The 20609-nt window shown below is 40.0% G+C and overlaps 1 protein-coding gene across 1 annotated transcript in view; it reads left to right on the top strand.

Annotated features, from left to right (window-relative positions):
* zgc:77784 (uncharacterized protein LOC402947 homolog) overlaps positions 1–20609 on the top strand; it is a 48164-nt gene that overhangs the window by 9957 nt on the left and 17598 nt on the right. The window contains exons 3-9 of the mRNA XM_062419862.1: positions 9002–9159; positions 10557–10677; positions 10757–10895; positions 12895–13022; positions 15350–15474; positions 18114–18285; positions 18722–18927. Coding sequence (XP_062275846.1) covers positions 9002–9159; positions 10557–10677; positions 10757–10895; positions 12895–13022; positions 15350–15474; positions 18114–18285; positions 18722–18927 — 1049 coding nt within the window. The remainder of the gene's footprint in view (positions 1–9001; positions 9160–10556; positions 10678–10756; positions 10896–12894; positions 13023–15349; positions 15475–18113; positions 18286–18721; positions 18928–20609) is intronic.

The following is a 20609-nucleotide window of genomic DNA, read 5'->3' as shown; positions in this document are numbered from 1 at the left end:
CACTTGTCATTGTGCTTAATGGATCCACTATGCTATGCAGTTCAATACAGCGGCAGGGATTTCCAGGACACTACTTTCTGTGTTTACTCTCGGTCAGACTCCATGACAAGTGTTTGAGATGATTTCTGTTCAACTGAAGTGTTTTGGAAAGCTGTAGGAGACTCGCCCTCATCTTTATCTTTCTTGCCAGAATCCCACATTTCTACAATGGAGGCGATGTATGAAATGTTATCATGAATAATGGACAAAAATAGGAAAATGACAACCAGGCTGACAAAATATTATAATACTCTTAATATGCTATAGTTAAAATGGAACAATTGACTTAAGATCAAGTCGCAGCATAGAAAATTAAGGCTGCAAGTTACTATTTACCTTTATGTTTCAGGCAATAAATAGTTTATTCTGTAGAGAATGTCATAAAATAGCTTAACATGCCCATTGTGATTTCCTGGAGTCCAAGGTGTCTTGTTTTGTCCAAACCCAGAAGAGATTTGGTTAACTGTCATATATGACAAAGAACAGCAGCAAATCGCACTCGAGGAGCTGTACAGACATTGTTACTGACCCGTGGAGGACCCCCTCTATGGCGGCCATATTATCATTGCATCACCTGAGAGTCCTCTCTGTGTACCAACAAAATTGCGTGTGTGAGCATGCATGTATAGCTGTGTGTCTGCTGCTGAGGAGTACAGCAGGGGAGTATGAGCTTTCTCATATCTTGGTGAAAGTGCACTGAAGTAAAAAGCTCCCACTAGGAGCCGTGTCTATTATTTTTCCTCCTCGGTCCAGGACACGTGCCATTGTCTTCCCTCCTCTCCTAATTGTGCCAGTGTGGCTCAGCCCTGGGTTGAACTGCGGCTCTCTTTGCCATGAGGAAATGGATTAGTCAGTGGGTTGATTAGGCGAAGGAGCATAACAGATTAGCAAGGTCGAATTGTCCTCGTTAAAAAACACAAAACAGCAATTTGAGCACAGTCTTATGCTCCACCATATTGAGGCTTCTTTACTGGCAGCATGTGTGTGCGCGCGCATGTGTGTGTGTATGTGTGTGTAAGTGCTCATGGCTGACTGACCTCATCTGTAGCTCACATCCAAAAATAGGGACAGCCTCCACAGATATACAGTATATTGGGAACCATAAGCGGCTGCAACTAATACAAACATCCAAGCTGGGAGAAGATATGAAGCATATACTGTCATATTGCCTCTTTTAAATGGCTGATAATGTGTGCAGCTGCAGATTACAGTACAGTCATATCGGTAAAGGGATGATTCACCTGCAGGCACACAGTGACTAACGGTATTAATAAATGGCTGTTTTGTTCTAATCTCACTGCCTCCGGCTAGCAGGGGCATATGCCAAGACAGCATGGTGGTGGTCTAAGACTCCCTCCCCTCCCCTGTGCGTGAAGTTGTGCTGACTGTGGGGTAAATAGTGACCCAATTAGCTCTGGCAGGGAGGTGTGGGGGGTGGGGGTGGGGGGGGGGTGCAGTGTTAATGAGCAGCCAGTTTTAAGCTGGTGGTCTTGCAGAAATGTGTATGTGTTGGTGGTGAAGGCTGTGTGAGTCTGAGGGACAACAGGTGGGAGGAGGAAGAGCTCTAAACTCCCACTGAGCAGTAATTAATACTGATGCATCTGTTCGACTATTAGTACGGCTCTGATTAGGGAGCAAGAGTGCTGACACTAACTTGGTTTTAGCCACATTAATTACACATCAATTACCAGTGAAAGATGCGTAATGTATTTTCTTAGATGATCAAGACTTCTATCTGCAGCCTACATATAGATTCTTTCACTCGTTATGGTTTTGTATGTCAATAAATATGAGAAACTAGTTGTGTGTTTTGCACACCCCGAGGTCCACAAGTTATATTTCTTTGTATAGCTGCTCCTTTTTAGAGTACCTCATAGTAAGGAGGCAGCTTTGCTGAAAAATGTCAGCAGCAGTCATTATTCTGTCTTTTTCTCTCTCTTCTTTTACTGTAAGCTGCCAGTGATCAGCTGACTCTCCTGGCTGTTGAAAAACCAGAATAATGAGACAGTGGAAGTGGATTGAAATCCATGCCTCCGCTCCTCCAAACTGTTTTGGCTTTAAAATAAAACAAGACCGAGGGAGGACAGTAGTAGTGTGTATTTCAAAGTCATGAATGTTAATGTCTGCCTGTCTCAGTGAAGAGACAGTCACATGGTGTGGCAGGATTAGAATAAAGTAGGACAAATAAAAAATAAAACTTTAGGCTTTAGAGCCAGATGTTCCTCTTACTCCTGATGAGGGATTATGAGGGAATCAAAGTTCTAGTTGCAGCTTGTTTCTTTTGCTTTTTCTGCTCTACGTTTTCTACGTGGCTGTGGCTCAGGAGGTAGAGCCACTAAACAGAAGATTCGTGGTTCGATCCGTGGCTCGATCCGCGGCTCCTCCGGTTTGCATGTTGAAGAGTCCTTAGGCAAGATACTGAACCCAAAAAGTGCTCCCGATGGCTGCGCCAGAGGTGTGTGTGTGTGTGTGAATGTGTATTAGATCCTGATGAGCAGGAAAGGTGCTATACAAAATGTATTCCATTTCCATTTTCACTTGAGACAGTCCACTGATCTATATCATCACTGACAGAGACATGCTGCCCATTTAACTTGAGGGGGCAGGTGCTACTACCAGCTGTGAAAGTTGTGTCAAATTGTTGCAAATTGCTGTCATTGTTTAACCACAGTGTGAGGAACCAAACTCAGCTCATGTCATAAAACAACTTGAATTAATTCCTTAGTTACTCTGATTCAGAATTCCCTTAAAAAGTGTCTTTAAAATTATGTAAGCACTCTTCTTTTAAAAAAAAAAAAAAAACTTGTAACCCACAAGTAATTAAAATTAACAAGTAAGTGTTAGCTTGTTGTCCTCTGTTGTTTATAGTTATGTCAGCTAACTTGATTTTGCAGCACTGGAATGCGTCCTACAAAACGGGATGGACGATTCAATTTTTTCTTTTTCTTTCTTTACTAATGTAATGATAAATGAGCAAGGCTGCTAGCTAGCTAACCAGCTAACATTACCCTTGACTTTAAAGACATTTTGCTTTCTTATTCAAGATTACATTTAATGTAATGTTAATAACTGTCATTTAGTTTAGTAGATACACTGTGTGAGGGGCATTTTGATCATAAGCATAGAAACCAAAGCAGATAATTAGGCTACTGGTATCAACTTGGTTTGTTGTTTGAACTTTAAATGACATTTTTCTTATTGTCAACTAATCTCATGTGCAGAGCCAAACCAACAATGATAACCTATTTATTTCTAAGTATTGTGTGTGTTGTTGTCCAAAAACCATTAAAAACATGTCAATTAGCCACAGTGGGTGGCATTTTCCTTTGTTCCTGAATAGAGTTGTTACTGTAGCTTGTTTAGAAATGACTTCAAAGTGTAATAACAGTGATAAGATTGTACCTGTCAGGAGAGATGTTCCTAGTAAGTCAGATGTCACTGCACATACGCATATCGCTGTTACTCTTTGGAGATGTTTCTAAACAAATGAATGCGGCCGTAACCTTTAGAGACAAGGAATATGTCACCCACATTGGCTCATTTAATAGTTTTTGGACAACATCAGAGGTCTATGGCACCAAGGAATATGATAGACTTTGGTACACACACACACACACACACACACACACACACACACACACACACACACACACACACACACACACACACACACACACACACACACACACACACACACACACACACAAACACAAAAAAAACTTGAGATTTGTTGACAATAAGAACAATATAGAAAATCGCCAGCCTTATTATTTTAACATATGCATTATGAAACTGTGCCCCCTCAAAAAAAATTGACTGTATGATGCCCCTGATCCCTGATGGATATAGTTTATAGGCTATGTGCCGTTTAGAACTGTTCTTGGGCGGACTAAAATTGACAGCCTAAATTGTGTACTGTAAATCACCTCTGCTATGGTGTGTGTAAGTCCAGGCAAGCCTTAAGTAATGAATCAAAATGTGTTTGTCTGTTTACAACAGTCTTTGTGATTGAAACATCATTGCATTTTTGGAAAGTGGAAGAATTTATAGACAAGAGTGACTAACTGGCCCCGGAGTCCCTTCTCATCCTCCATCAACACAATCAGACAATGGATGGATTAAAGCAATCTCTCTTCTCTGTAGGCAAAGCCTCCATTAGCTATGACAGGGCAGTATCATGGCAATAGGATTAGACCACCTCCCTAACGGGTTTAATGCTCTCCGAAATAAAAGAACAATAGGAGTCAGGCAGCGGATTGTTTGTTTGGGCTCTGAAAATGTGCACTTCCTCTGCCCTTTAACCTCCCTGTCCACCCTTCTACCTGTCAGCCGAGAAAACACAGCGCGTGGTAATCATTCACACATCTGTCCAGCCCACACTGTCTGTTCTGTGTGCTTGCCGCACTCACTGTCACCTCATGTTTAGCACAGAAACTCTGCTTTTCCCCCCCTGACCTGTCTGTCACACTCACCCATCATGTTTCTTCATGTAGATGCAGGGTATGTAAATGGTCTGTGAACTGTTAAGTAATTCGCCCTGTGGCTGCTTCATTTTAGACAGTCACAATCAATTAGAATAAAAGCCCCATCAACAATAATTTGTTATTGTTTTTAAAAAAAAATCAGTCCTGTATATACAAAGCGAGAATACCACACATGCTATTATTCTTATGATTAATCTCCCCTCTTCCCACTACTCATTTCTCAAAAAAACACTAACAGATGGCCTTTCTGCAGTCATAGCGCTGTGCTCTGCTAAACACTGTATTATAGAGATAAATGTCACTTAAAAATCAAGTGATGAATATTCTCGGGAGATTAAATCTCCTAATCTGTATATCCCTGAAATATTAAAATTATGAAAATGAATGGATGCTCTCAGAATAGTGCCCTCGGAAATAATGACGAAACTGCTGAAAGTCATTTAGCCCTGCTTTGCCATTATTTAAGCTTAGAGGAAGTGCCTTGGGAAATATGAGGATTTGTCTCTCCAGAGGCAGGGTCAACCCTCAGCTACCCCACAGTAACCACACTCCCTGTCTGAGCCGAGCGCCGACGGACAGAAAGGAGGGCAAAGGGTTTGGTGTAGGAGATTATTCGGCAGATCTAGTCGTATTATGCCTGAAAAGTTAAGTTAGGGACAGTGGCCCCTCAGGAGGGGGGCCCGTCTCTGTGTTTCTGAGAAGATTGTTCAATTCAGTGGTGGAATCATCATCACATAAACATCCGTGGGAAACTCTTTAAAGTCAGGAGCAAGTAAGGATCACATTAACTTGAACACAGCTTCAAAGAAATTTTTTGGAGCTTGTGTTGCACAATGTTTGGGGGGAAGTGATGTCAGGAATATATTCTGCTCTCTGGCATGTGTTTCAACCCTCAAATGCCCCACTTTCTCAAAGTCTGTGCCCAGGGACTCGAGGGGTTTCAAAATGCTAAAGGTGTGTGTGCGTGTGCATGTGTGTCTGTGCAAATTTGTATCCGTGGATGTTTGTCTGTGTGCGTGCAGTTCAGGGATTAGCTCCCTGCCCATAACTTTTTCACTTCAGTCACCATGGCAGTGAAACAAAGGTCTCTGTTCGCCCGTCTAACCAGGCCTTACAGATGGAGGTCTAAAAATAAGGCAGTGCTTTCAATTAGCCCCTCAGCTCTGCAAAGCATTTGAAACAGGCAGCCAAGTGAACAGGGTCGGGCTTATTTGGTGAACAGGCCTTTAAGAGGAGTGTGAGTGCCTTTACTGGTTACAGTCTACCAGCAAAGCCTCTTTAATTGTCCTGTTTTGTGAGGATCTTCAGGACGTTGTACCTGTCTGTGGCAGATGTCCACGCTATATAAACCCCTGCTCAGTCCACCATTGATGCTTAATCACCTCCAATGAGATGTATTACAATGTTTGACTGTGAGTTATAATTACTTTTTTTTTTTCATTTTTTGTAAAGATTTAACACTTTTTACCCAGCCTAAATGTCATGGCATTAAAAAAAGATTCCCCCACTCAGTAAAGAGGGCAAACTTCCACTTAATTTCAATAAGGTTCACAGCGCATGTTAGAGAAAAAGGCAGATGAGGTTCTGATTGACTGATGTCCACCTCAGACCTAAGCAAAGCTGTCTGCCGCCTAACTATGGTTTATAATATTCATAGATGTTTACCAAAGACAATTACGGCCATCCTACAAGAATGAGGATTTTTTTTCTACCTTTTAAATTGATGTGATAAAGTAATTTCAGGTGAGATTTTATTTGAGCTGAATATTGATGTTGTATTAAAGGCCAGAGCTGCCATGTTGACACAGACCTGTCAGGCGTACTGTTGTACAATTAATGTGGCATAGATTTCATTATGTACTCAGAGTAATTGGCTTATGATGAACTAAGTGCTTAGTTAAGTCGATTTTAGATGGATTACAGCAATTCCACTAATTGTTAATGAGTATAGACAAACTGAGATTACACCAGTTGATTGAGAAGCGTGCAAGAGGGGTTCATATTTACTGTAGATTGACAGCAAACCATATTGATTGTGTACAATGCCTATAAAAAAACACTCTTACAATATTGATTTCAAGCTGATTAAATGTCCTTTTTGACCCTGATCAACAGAAAAAGACGATGTCGAAGTAAAGATCTCTACAAAATGATATAAATTACTTAAAAATACACAATACAAAATACTTGTTTGCCAGAACTCTTTAATTTAATATGACATGCCTAGATCATCACTGGTTAATTTAGTGGAGATCATCAAAATCTCCTCTATGAATACAAACAAAGACAAAACTCAGTGTAAAGGTAATTGGAAAGCACAAGTCAGAGAGCAGATAGCAGAAAATATCCAAGGTTTCCTTTGGAGAGCATTGAAACCAATAATTAAAAGGGAACTCCACTGATACATTACGTTATACACCGAAGTCTGTTTACAGGCCATGGGGAGTACTTCTGTGTATATGAAAGAAGTAAGCCAGTCTCTATAGCTATGCAAAGTTAAAATGAAAAAATCTGGGGATGCAGAGTTATAATGAAATATGGTAGCCCACTCCTCATGTAAGCTACATTACCTAGTCCTAGCATATAACACTTAAATCTATGTAGTTGAGAGATTGTGGGTAATGTAGGCACCAGGTTTTGTGGAGGAAGAGGAATGCTTTGAATAATAAAGACGATACCTCTGGTTCTGCTGCATTGATTTTCATGCTTTTTAAAAACTGCCCATTGTGAATCTGACAGTGTTATGGGAGTGCAATGCTAAATCGGTGGAGTACTCTTTTAAGAAACGCAAATATATGGCACAGCTGTCAATCTGCCTGGAGCAGGTCGTCCTCAAAAACAGAGTGAGCGTGCAAAAGGGAAACTAGTGAGGGAGGCAACCAAGAGATTTATGACAACCCTGTAGGGGTACCGAGCTTTAGTGGCTCAGACTGGATAGACTGTGTGAAAAACAACAGTCACCTGGGTGCTTCACTAGCTTCATGAGATAGCGGCAAAGAGAAAGCCTTAACTCAAAAGTTGTGACTTCTTTTGCCGTGAAGGAACGTAGGAAGAATCTCGGAAGACAGCTGGAGGAAGGTTTGCTGGTCTGATGAGACCATAATTGAGCCGTGTTTGGCACTTTGTCTGATTTGCAGATCATCATTAACATACAAATCCCATCGTGATGCATGGTGGTGGCAGCACCACACAGGGGATGCTAGAGGGTAAAATGAATATAGCAGACATAAAGAGAAATCCATGGAGGAAAACCTTGCCATGTCAGAGTCTAGATCTCAATGCAGTCAAGAATTTGTGGCTCACTCACCATCCTCATATACCCTGTCAGAGCCTCAGCAATATTAAAAAATAAAAATTGGGGAAAATTGCAATGACCAGATGTGAAAAGCTCTTAGACACTCAAGGATACAATTTCTGCTAAAGGTGTATCTACTAAATTAAAAAAAAACATTTATAATTGCACTTTTTGAGGTCTGTTTTCACTTCTATTTAAAGAAATAATTTCTGTCACATTCAATTTACTTTCAGTCAATGTTGTAGAACAATAAAACATTTTTTTAAACTGCACTTTTTATATGTGCTGTGAAAGATTGCTAAAATATTCATGAAAGTGTAGAATCAGATTGCATTGATTGATTATCCTGCAATAGTACACTTTGGTTGAGAAAAAAGCCTGTATGCTGGAGCTACAGGATGTGGTCCAAAATGATGAGTAGAGCCGTCTGTGTGTGCGTCTGACAATGTGAGCTTGTCAGCATCCCGAAAATATGAGTTCCCATTGTACAGGAGATCTCATGAGATGGCTCCAGTTCACAGTTCACAATGAAGCTTTCATCTGTCAATCACAGCAGAGGATTAGAAGATAACAAAGGTCGCCGCGTCAAACTTCTCATCCTGTCGCGTCCACAGGATGGCTTGGGTGCAAACTTCAGGGGTGACATGAGGATAAGCTTTTTCTTGTTTGGTGCTGATTTCACTTGAATCAGAGCTGAGTTGCAGATTTATAAGATAGATAGCGTTTTGAATCAGAGACACAATCCTTTCATTAATGCAGAGGCCATTTTTTCTCCCTCACACATGAGCTAAATTATGAATGCACTGTTATTTGTTTACTCCGTGTTGGACTGAGAGGTGTGCATTATTCATCTGCTCTGACAGGAGAGACAGCAGAGTAGGACACAGGCCTGGGAAAACATTAAAACAGCGCACAGTCTAACAAGGACATTGCCAGGAATTTGAGCGGTCATGCACATGCAAACCCAATAATCCAGTCAATAAGCTTGTTTTCAGACAACCTTCTCCAAAAAGATGGTTCACTCTAGAAAACAACTCAACAAACGAGTCCCCCTCTTTTGATGATAGTGCTTGTGTGTGTGCAGCTGCTCTCCGATCTGTGGGTCTGATTTCCAGGCTTTGTTTTAAATACATCAGACAGGCAGGGCCTCTGCTAATTAGATTTCTTGGTGTTTTCTTCTCAGTCCTGAGAGATGATTTCCGGCAGGCCCCAAGCGATGTGGTGGTGGCTGCTGGTGAGCCTGCTGTCTTGGAGTGTCTGCCTCCACGTGGTCACCCTGAGCCTACAGTGTCCTGGAAACGCAACAACGTCCGAGTCAGCACCAAGGATGAGCGCATGTCTGTGAGTTCAACAGAAACACTGAGCAAACCATGCTCCAGTTTTAAAATAATGAGGGCATACACACAGCTCTTAAATGCTGCTGGATCCATCTTTATAAGCATACAGTATGTCGTCCAATGAAGTTGAGGTTAAATTGTGGTGGAAATCCCAACTATTCTAAAGACAACCTTCAGTTTATGGGTCAATGACGTATAAGGATTTGCAACAACTCAATTTTAGAATAATAAAAACAAGCATATCTAATGCAGTAGTTCAAACATTCAGAATGTTGTGTACCTGAAGATCCATATTATACATTTGAAATCAAGTGATTTTAGTGGGGGGTTTTTAAGATTAATTGGCACTGGCCTTAAAAAGAGTCATGTGGTGCGACCACGATTCATCTTGAAATAAATCAATTTACTTAAGACGCTTCACATCTTTCTTTCAGTTTTCAGTAATATAAAGTGTTTGGAAACAAAGTATTTGAATTTTTTAAAATTTTTTGTAAATGATGATCTTTTATTTATATAAGATATTTCAAGATGAATCATGGTCGCACCAAATGACTTTTTTTTTCAGGCCAGTGCCAATTAATCTTGAAAACCCCCCACTAAAATCACTTTCAAATTGTAATATGAATTGTCAGGTACACAACATTCTGAATGTTTGAACTACTGCATTAAATATGCTTGTTTTTATTATTCTAAAATTGAGTTGTTGAAAATCCTTATACGTCATTGACCCTTATATCAGGCTTAATTTTGCATGGGTATGAAGTGACGCACAAGACACCTACAGTATTTGCTAAAATAGTTGAATAATGTTGAACATTTCACTCGATGTAGGCGACATATCATTTTAATAAAGTGCTAAAAAAAAATTTCAATCTAATTTAAGGAGCAAATCAGACTGTAAGTTCTTTTATATGGCTCCATTTTGTTGCTTGCTTTACTCGATCTCATTGATAAAGAATTGACATTTACTGCAGTATCTGTAATCTGAAGCATCAATACAAAGTCTCTGGTCTTTTTATTTTTTTTCACGGCTACTTTATGAATACTTTTTTTTTCACTCAGTCATGAAGAAATGTATTGTACCAATTGCAGATGCACATCTGCAGTGACAATAGTTTCAATAGACCATACTTTTATGCAGTCACCTTGGTTTTCTATGGACCGGAAAATGTCTATGATTCTGCTGTCACTTTTGTTTTTTCCACTCATGCGTCAAAACAGCACCTGGACAATCTCTGGCGGTTGTTGAAAGGCTTTTTTGGAAATTATTGAATATAAAAGATTAATGACTTATAGCAGCACAAGAGTATTCAAGTGTGTTCTCTGTTAAAAGATATGATGATAGTTATCTGTCATTCAGGGAAGACTAATGTTTTCTGCTGTCACTTTGGTGTTTATCAGGTGCGTGGGGGCAAACTGATGATCGCTCACACCAGGAAAAGCGACGCCGGCATGTATGTGTGTGTAGGCACTAATATGGTTGGAGAGAGGGACAGCGATCCTGCTGAGCTGGTGGTCTACGGTCTGTTCCAGCTTTGATTTGTGCAGCAGCATTAAGGAACATAAGATGAATGTATCTGACACCTTCTCTCATTTTGCAGAGCGTCCGGTTTTGGTGCGAAGGCCGGTGAACCAGGTGGTCATGGAGGAGGAGACTGTCGACTTCCTGTGTGAGGTCCATGGAGATCCCGCCCCAACTGTGCGATGGCGCAGAGAGGAAGGGGAGCTTCCCCGCGGGAGGTGAGAATGACAGACAAAGACTCAGACTGATGATGTGCACATTACAGCATCTTATGAGACTGAGTCAGAAATACAGTTCTACCAGAGACAAGTCACATATTGGATTATTAAAACATACGACCCAGAAAACATATGTGGAGTAATTGTTCATTTATTCATACCTTCCTATCAGACTGCTCATATAAATTCATAAATGGAAGAGACCAAAGAGGATTCATTAGTTGGCTGAATCCTTGTGTGACCATCCTAAACTCAATATAATGTATAATTATAATAAATAATTACAATTTTGTGACTTTCCAATATTATATTACCCTTAAAAGTGGAAAGAAATATAACACTGGCATAAACACAGTCTCATAATCTTGGAAGTATATTGTGCATACTGTGTAGGTTAAAAAGTGCTACATTTTTATAGTTTGAACTGGAGTGATGTTTTATTATTAATTTGTCTCTTTTATGCAGGTGATTTGCTCATATTTTCTCCCTGCATTGCTGATCTGCAACAGCTGTTGAGTACATTCCCCAATTATGGTGTTGACATTGACATCAGATTGAATGTCACACAGAATAGTGTAGAGACAATTAAATGTGAAGTGGATAGAAATGAGTTAGTGGATATCCTATTAAAGGAATAGTCTGCCAGTAATTCTCTTTCTTGCAAAGAGTTACATGAGAAGACAGATGCCACATTCTTATATACAGTAAATATGAAGCTACGGCACGCAGGCTGTTAGCTTAGCTTTATAAAGATAAGATAAGGTAACACCTTTTTATCTCGTATGTTTAATTCATACAAAAACCTGTTAATTAGTGAGCTTAAGAGGTGTTTGTAGATTGATTTTTGCTATTTTGGACAGAACCAGGCTAACTGATTCCCCCTGTCTTTATGCTAAGCTAAGAGTCCTTTGGCTTCAGCTTCATATTTAACAGACTTTCTCATCCAGCTCTTGATAAGAAGTGATTAAGTGCATTTCACAAAATGTCAAACTATTCTTTTAATTCTAACAGTGAGGTCAGATATAGTAGTCATCTTTTTACAGATGATTTAACACTTAATAGTGACAGTATTGAGCATTAACATTTGTGTGTAAATCTGACATCTTTTCAATTGACATTGAAGTCTGGCTGTTGGGATTTCCCGTATAATGTTCAGCTATAAAAAGGGCAGCAAGAGGATGTTAATCTTTGTTCCAAGATCGTGAAGTGTTGGTCATATGTTTGTCATCATAAATGTCCCCACATATCAGGAAGTGATAACACACCTTATGCATAAACGTAGGCATAGTTCAGAGATGGTGCATAATAGCAACACTGCTTCATCCAGCTAAAATCTGCACCAGGTGTACAGCACCCACTGGGTCACAGTGACACGGTGACTCTGTTATAGAGTCTATTTGTTCACTTTGAGAACAGAGAATTGATTGTGAAGATAAGAATTTCATCTGACTGTTGTTTTTCATGTTTGGTCAGACTAGAGTGTTCTGCCTTTTTTCTTCTTCCTCCTTTATTGTGTGTGAGTCCATAAAATAAAGTTAATTAAATTTGATTTGTTTCACTATATGTGCCTTGCATAGGCAAAGACAGCTGAATTCGATACGAGTGCTGATGTGTTATTTATTTATTGTTTAAATAATTCTGTTATGCAAAGTCCATCTGAACATCTTGTTTAATCTACTGTTGAAGAATAGTTTTTTTCTTAAATCAGTGAAATGGAGTACAATAATCTCACTTGTTTTTAATTGATTTTACTATTTCAAGAATTTTTGCTGGCACTACTGACAATATCGCAGGCAGATAAAGCACACTCTTCCACTTGTTTCAAGATAATGTCACTTGATTGAAAAAAAATCCGTGCAACAGGTTGATTGACAAGGAAAGAAATGACATTACCTTGTGCCACTGGCAGATTTTATTCGCTTTGCGTAGATAAGTAGCATGGTGATTTTTTTCCACTCTCTGTTAGATCTTTCACTACCTCATTTTTTCCCATTCCCAGGTTTGAGATCCGCAATGGCAACAGCCTCCGTTTGTTCCGTGTCAAAGAGCAGGATGAAGGGACGTATACATGCACATCTGAGAACAGTGTGGGCAAGACAGAGGCCTCAGCCATGTTGCAGGTCCACGGTAAGAAACACATCATGCATATTGTATATGAGCTGAAAATGCAGTACGTGCGCGCACACACACACACACACACACACACACACACACACACGTACACACACACACACACACACACACAAACACACTTTGGCATGCATAAAAAGATCTCATACCTAGAGCCATGTTCATGCATAAGGCAGCGTACAGGCACATGGCAACAGCTTCATACAAAAGCCTGTTCCCATTTCCTGTCCAATGCTCTGTGTTTTTTGTATCAGTGTATCTTTCTGAGTCCCTATCCAGCGGTGCTGCCAGGAGCTTATGCTAAACCGTATGGATTACGCCATTTGACAGATGTTTGGTAAATGTGTGCTTTAACTCACTGCCAGAGAGCAGTCCCAGTATTAATAAGACATGACTCTCTCCATCTCTCTTCCTGTCTCTTTATCTCCCTCCTCTCTCAGCCTCACTCTCCGTGCCCTTTTTTTCTGTCTCTCTGTCTTGGTTTAAATAGTCTGAGACGACTTCATCCTCTAATGCTTTTATCAGTGTAAATGAAATCCAAACCGAGCAATTTCCATTCACTCTACTTCTTTTTGTTCTTTTTTCATGCCATCACCGGTTTTGTTTTGTAGCTCAGTGTTTCATCCATCTCATTAATTTTCCATCTCTCTCCATCATGTTTCAAACCTTATCATCATTCCAGTTGGCCCGTTCTGTAAGTTCACTTTCCATCTAATTCTTTTCCTAAAAAAAGCCATTTGTTTTGCTTTTTTTTCTGTATGCCGTTTTAATGTTTTTTAAATCAACAATCACTGCCTAATGGTGTAAATAAATTCTTCCATTCGGTACAGGGATGTTGACAACATGCCTGTTGCTGCACTCAGGCATTAAATAAGATGCAGTGACTTAATGTACACCAGATTAAGGGCTCTTATCAAACACACATCTGCTGCATCGTGGGGAGTGTGTCAGGATAGTGTGACACCACATAAATCCCTCTCATTTACAGATACAGCAGTTCAAAATGCTGCTGCAAGGCTTTTAATTATAAATGGCGGTCTTGGTTTTAATTTTTAAATAGGGACACGTTTGACCTCAGGTTGCATTACTGACCATTTAACATTTTGTTCATTGTGGTATTTGTTATTAGTGCTGTTATTAATCATTTTGGGTGGCTAGACACATGTGCTTTTAATATAGTGTTTTTAAAGGGATACTCCAGCTATTTTAAATGCACTTCCATTACCGTTGTTAGACTAACAACAGACAGATTAAAAAACAAAAAGGTCAAAATCAGCTGCAGAAGCTTAGATGTCCTGACTTTTAGTCTGTTATATAGATAAAACTCCAAAACTGCTGGATCCCGCACTTCCCATAATGCAACTCAGACCTTTCCATAAGCTTTAAAAAATAGTAAACAAGAAAAATACAGACAGTCAACTGTATCTAAATAAACAGAGCACAACATGTGCAAGGAAGAAAAAAACAATTCACCCCTGCTGTTTCCTTTTCTAACAACTTCTAGACTTCTGCTGATTTGCAACATAACACAATATAAAAATATGACACATCAAAATTAAATAAAAATACTTATTGTAAATCCTAAAGATAAGTCACAAATCACCAATCTAATACAACCAAAGAATATGTTTATCAGATCAGATGTGCTCAGGCTGCACAGCCTCTTGAGGGAAAAAAAAAATCACAAAAACATAAAACATTTTGATGTTGATGAAAGTGTGAGATGTCTTCTGTGTTTGGGAACATGTTTTTAGTGATAACATTAAGACACGACACAGATGATTCATATTCTCTGTGTATGGAGCCAAATATGTGTTTGCGTGCTCTCTTGTGTATGTGAGTCTTTGAGCATATGCGCTGGGCAGAGATTTGTATGATTGGATGAATCTAGATTGGAGAAGCCTCTCATTCAGCTGGAAGTGTGAGACAATTTTTTAGACTGAGGTAGAAAGCAGCGGTCAGTGAGGATGCGATGATATAGCTAAAGTAAGGGTCTGACCCAAACTCGAAAATGGCAGCTTTGCCCAGACCTTTCCCAAAATAACTGAATAAATGTCATCGGGGAAGCTCTGCCTTGTGCTGTGATAATTTGTTTTTTCAGAGGGCACAGAGGTGATGTCTCTCATTAAAGATGAAAGTGCAATGATAGATCAAAAAGCTCTGGAGGTTAAAGGGACAATTTTAAAATCTTGCTTGTTAAGAGCAATGATGAGTGCTGGCAAGTGGGTATTAATTACACAGAGGACCTCAAAGCTTGGTGTTGAACACATGTTTATGTAAAAGTAAGGCTTTTAATCTGTGGTTACACTTCTTTTCCTGTCTAGTACCACCTCAGATTGCCACAAAACCTAGAGACCAGATTGCCACCCAGGGGAGGAGCATCACCTTCCAATGCGGCACCACAGGAAACCCTCCACCTGCCATCTTCTGGCAGAAAGAGGGCAGCCAGGTAAGAGGCTGGAACAGGGAATGAGATATCCTCTAATTCTGTATACTGCAGCGACAGAGACATTCACTACAGTAAATTCCTGTTTATGAAATACTGGATGAGTGCATATGAATACATTTGTCTCAGGGTGTTATTTATGTGTTTTTTTCAGGACCTTACCTCTACTGTATTGTTTATCATATGAATAATTTCACACCTTCTTTATTGTAAAGGTGAAAATGACTCAACATGGACAGGATTTCTCTGATTTAATCATACTTTTTCTGAGACTTTTTTTCATCAAAACACATTTTCCAAGCGAAACAGTTGAGAGGCGAACAAGAGAGAGCAGCACATTTGCATTTGGCTCAGAGATATGAGTAGAGACAAAGTGTTGGATGGCACTGTGGTATTGCGTTGGCGAGAAATTTTTCTATTGCTTTCAACCACAGTGTAAGGGAGTAGTGATTCGGTGGGTTGAAGGAGGATTTGCAGGAAGTACACCAGGTGTGGAAACTGCTTCTTCAGGGCAAACCTGCAGAAAAATACTGTCCTCCTTTTTACATTGTACCCAACTATAAATACCCTGTTGCTCAGCAGCAGCTGGGATCACTGACTTGGAGGAGCAGCTTCAGATGATTTCAGACGCTTGTCTGAGAGCAAACAGGAAGTTGGGCTGCAGATTTTATGAATAAGCTTGAGTCTGTGGGATGGTGGAGGCATGGCTTCTCTGTTTGTAGAGCTTTTTTGCTGTATTTGGGGGGATTATCTATAGCCTTATAACCTTGGTCCCTCCACTGAAGTCTAAGCCTCTTAGAGGAATAAAATGGATGGCTGAATGGATTGATGGGCATCCCTTCCCCCTTGTTCACATCCATCTCACTTACAGAAACAGAATGGGGGGTAATCTATAAAACGTCTGTTAGTGGGCATCATCCAAAAAAACATCAAAACAGCATTTGTCCCTTCAAGTTTTGACCGTTTTTGTGCAGTTTGGTTAGAAGTTGATGGGATTTTCCCTGGATGGCTCCACAGTAAAAACATGTAATGTGTTATTTACGCAAAAAAAAAAAGAATAACAATGCTGCTGTTTATTTAATGTACAAGATTACTTTTGTAATTCCAGTAGCCTAAAATGATTCTCTTGTTCTCTTTATCTCTATCTCATTAAGTTAGCAATGAACTACAAATATTTAAAATTATTGTTGGAAATTCTTGTAGAGTTATCAATGCTTGTTGGCTAAACTATGAGGTAGCCTCTGCAGTGTATTGCAAAGGCTGAAGTGCGTCTCCCAACTATGCTGGCTGTCAAATGCCAGTCAGATGCTGTCATGGGAAGTGAATCTTTGACACTTTTTTCAGCCAATACATAAAAAAATGGTTTACCCTCCTTCTGAAAATGGAAAATTGTGCACAACAGCTGCTATAGTTTTGTCATGTGGAGTGGAGCATGGAGCAGGTGGACTCAAACACAGGAGGCAGCAGGAACTGAGCAGGACAGAAGAAAAATTATCTTCACAGAGTCAGAATCCAACAAGACTGAACTAAAACCCAGGATTTAAATGAACTTAAGGGACAGGTGGCAAGACACAAGGGCTGGCTGGGAGCTGATTGTCTGGGGAAGACACAGGGAGCCGTGCAGGGTTAACAAGACTGAATGCAGGGCAGGTGTGCAGGGAAGAAAACAAGAAAAAACTCTGGACTGAGGTCAAATCAAAAGCAGAACGTCTTCCATGAATTAAGTAAAAGTCTACAATATAATAATGCATAATCCTCTTCATATATAAATTGTCAACGAGAGTCAAAAAGTAAACAACAGTATCTCAAGTGTTCCTTAAATATAATTTGCAACCTTTCTTATCTGTAATAAACATAAAGCCAAAAACCCCAAAACACAAAAAGTCCATGACAAGTTTATATTTCTTTGTCGTTTATATGAGTTTGTATCATGGCATTCTGAAGTAGATGTGTAGGAAACTTACTAAAGACTCATTTTCCATGTGTTCCATTTCCTGTGTTTTCTTCTCTAGTTCTACCATTCCATTATTGTAAAGGTAGTTAATATTTTTAGACCACGAGGGATGTTGTGCGCACAATTTGGTGACATGCTCCCCAATATACACATGTGTAATGGACGTTCTTAGGTTTAAATTTGTTTCATTTGTTTAATTGTTGGTCACCAGAGCTGGCGAAGCATGACAATCTGAAATTACTACTACAAAACGGCACTCAAACCTCTTATTATTAAAATAAGTGGTTTGCCCAATTCTTGTAAAATAATCTGCCTGGACTTAAAAACATTGTTATTGTTAGATAAATGGAATTATTTTGATTCAACTTGAAAACATTTTTGTCTGAATACCTTTTTCTAAAATGTTGAGTCAGGGTCCTTTTTGTCAGTATTAGTGCTTGAATGATTAGTCTACTCAATAGAAAATTGCCAAATATTTGCTGCTTCCAGCCTCTGAAGATTGAGGATTTTGCTTGTTTTTATGTTGGTGCGAAGTGAATGTCTTTGGGGTTTAGACTGTTGATAGCAATTTTCTGAACTTTTGTAGACTGAAAAATTAATGTAATTAAAAAAAAAAAGGCACAGGTTAACTGATCATAAAAATAAGCAGCATCAGTGTCATAGATTCTTTCTCTGCTGTGTCTGTCAGATGTTGTTGTTCCCGGGCCAGCCGCCGTCACAGTCTGGTCGTTACTCTGTCTCCATGAGCGGAGAGCTGACCATCACTGATGTCCACCCAGAGGACTCTGGTTTCTACATCTGCCAGGCCATCAGCGTTGCGGGAAGTGTGCTGACTAAGGCGCTGCTGGAGGTGGAGGGAGGTGTGTGTGTCTTCATTCATCAGTCCAGACAGAGTCATGTTTGACTCTGGGGGGGTCTACTCCTTAGTCGGTACAATCTAAGAAATGAAGGGAACACATATTAATTACTTAGTAGGTGTGCAGCAGTAAGGCTCATAAAGACCAAAAAATAACACAGTTGGAGACTCCATGCTGAATGAGAAATGAATTTCAGAGTCAATGTTCTTCCTTAGTCAGCTTGTAAGCACCAGATTGTAGCTTTTTTTGCAGCCTATTGTTTTCTGCCTACTAAGCATCTCAAGTATTTTCCCCCTTTGCATTTTAATATTTTAATCTTATGTTCTGGAGGCCTTCTGTGAGTTCTCCCTCTCCTCTTTTTTTGCTTGTGTATCGTTAATCAGAAGAAAGATGACACACCTAACATAATATTCTGCCTCTTCTCCCCTCTAACTGGTAGGCCCTTCAGGCCGTATCCCACCAATCATTCGCCAAGGGCCAGCCAACCAGACTGTAACTCGAGGTTCGATGGTGCAACTGCACTGCCGTGTAATCGGAGGGCCCTCAGTCAAGATTTCATGGGAGAAGGATGGAGAGACACTTCAGGGAAATAAACCTCGACTGACCTTGGTGGAGAATGGCACCTTGCAAATTAAAGACATAAAGGTATGTGTGTGTGTGTGTGGGAAAGGGAGGGAGGTGGTGGGTTGCATCAAGTGAGTGTCATTTATTGCAAAGGGCACGAAAAGGATATTTTTTGAAACACAAAACTGATATTGAATTTACAAAAAGGCTTAGAACACCGACTGTCTAGACATTCCTGTCTTGACCTCCAATTTACTTTTACCTTCTCTCCGCAGCTCATATGGCAACATTTTTTTTTCCTTTTCCATTATAAATTCCTTTTTTCGTTTGTAAAATTAAGGTGAGACTGAGTTGCAAAGACCAATCTCTCTAAGGCAGTGCATATCTCTCCAGCGCAATTATGTGCTCATGCGGTGTGTAATTGTAATGTTAATGAAGGTGCTTGTTTGTAAATGCTAATGTGTTCTGCTTTGATGGAGGAGCAGTCAGTAGCTCCATTGTGTTATAACCCCACCTGGAGGTCAGTAAGAACAGGGAGGACGGAGAAGAAGCAGTATCATTTTCGTTAATTGACCAGCAATAGATGATTAATCATCTAACCGGCTTTTAATTAAATCTCTTGCCAGGACTTTGCTGATTCACCTCCTTTTTCATCTTGTTTTTTCCGGCTGCGCCATTCTCAGCAGTGGTGCTCTGCAAACTTGGAGCATTAAGGTTTGGTCCAGTGCACCACTGAGGCGGGGGAAGTCTGCCATGCCAATGTGCTCAATGGAACAGAAGAGATGCATTAGTGTGGCATCAAGGGGATGACAAGGGAGAAAAAAAGAAGGGATATGGAGATGACGAGTGAGGAACTAAAAATATTTACCCTGCTGATGGCCCTACCCGCCATCAATATTTTAGTAGTAGTTGGAGTCATCTAAAGAAGTTCACCTGCCCACACGCTGTGCTGTCTGTCAGCCAGAGGTCAACACTGCAGTGGATGATCTCATATGGTCTGATGATAGTTCCAGCAGACTGGCTCTCTGCCAGCACAAGGCTAGAGCGAACACCAAGAGTGTCAGTGAAGCATGCAGGCATATACAAGTCATAATGTAAACAGGAGGGCAGGTAGAGTGTGCTGTGGAGCCTGATGGTTTGTAGCATTGGAGCTTTTAGATGACTGAAGCTGAGATGAGGACTATTGAGGTAAAACAGTTTAGGTATGCATGGCTTTTTTTTGTAAATTGGATGAAACCACCCAGCTGTGGTCTAAGCAGTATCTCCACCCTTTACCTAAATCAGTTATAATTGATATTTTCATATTAAGAATGGATCAAGTATAAATGTGTAATGTGAAATGGGTCACTCCAGTCATAATGATGAGCATCTCTGCAGTTTTTCTCTAAAGCTCTACATGCTTTTAAGTGGCTTTCAGGTTTTCTGCCCCATAACTTTACTGATATGGTTCACTCTCATCTCCCTCATGAGCATCAACTAGCTGGTGAACACAGCAGAGCATCTAGTGGCTGAAGATTCAGATGTTTGCCTTGTGAGTTGGTGGAGACCAAACCAAAGCTAAAAGGAGAGAGAAAATTGGACTTATGTGTATATTCATCAGATGTCTCGAAACGTGACTCAAAATTGAATATTAATCTTTCTCTTTATCTGCTGAAAGTGAAAATAGGCAACTGTTTGCTAACACATTTACCATAAAAATGCAGATTAAAAAAAAAAAGTCACAATACTACAGTGTAAAGATAGTCAGTTACGAGTGCTGTTTT

This window comes from Scomber scombrus, chromosome 5, assembly GCF_963691925.1.
Source record: "Scomber scombrus chromosome 5, fScoSco1.1, whole genome shotgun sequence".
NCBI classification, from domain to species: domain Eukaryota; kingdom Metazoa; phylum Chordata; class Actinopteri; order Scombriformes; family Scombridae; genus Scomber; species Scomber scombrus.
This window is presented reverse-complemented; position numbering and strand designations above follow the sequence as displayed.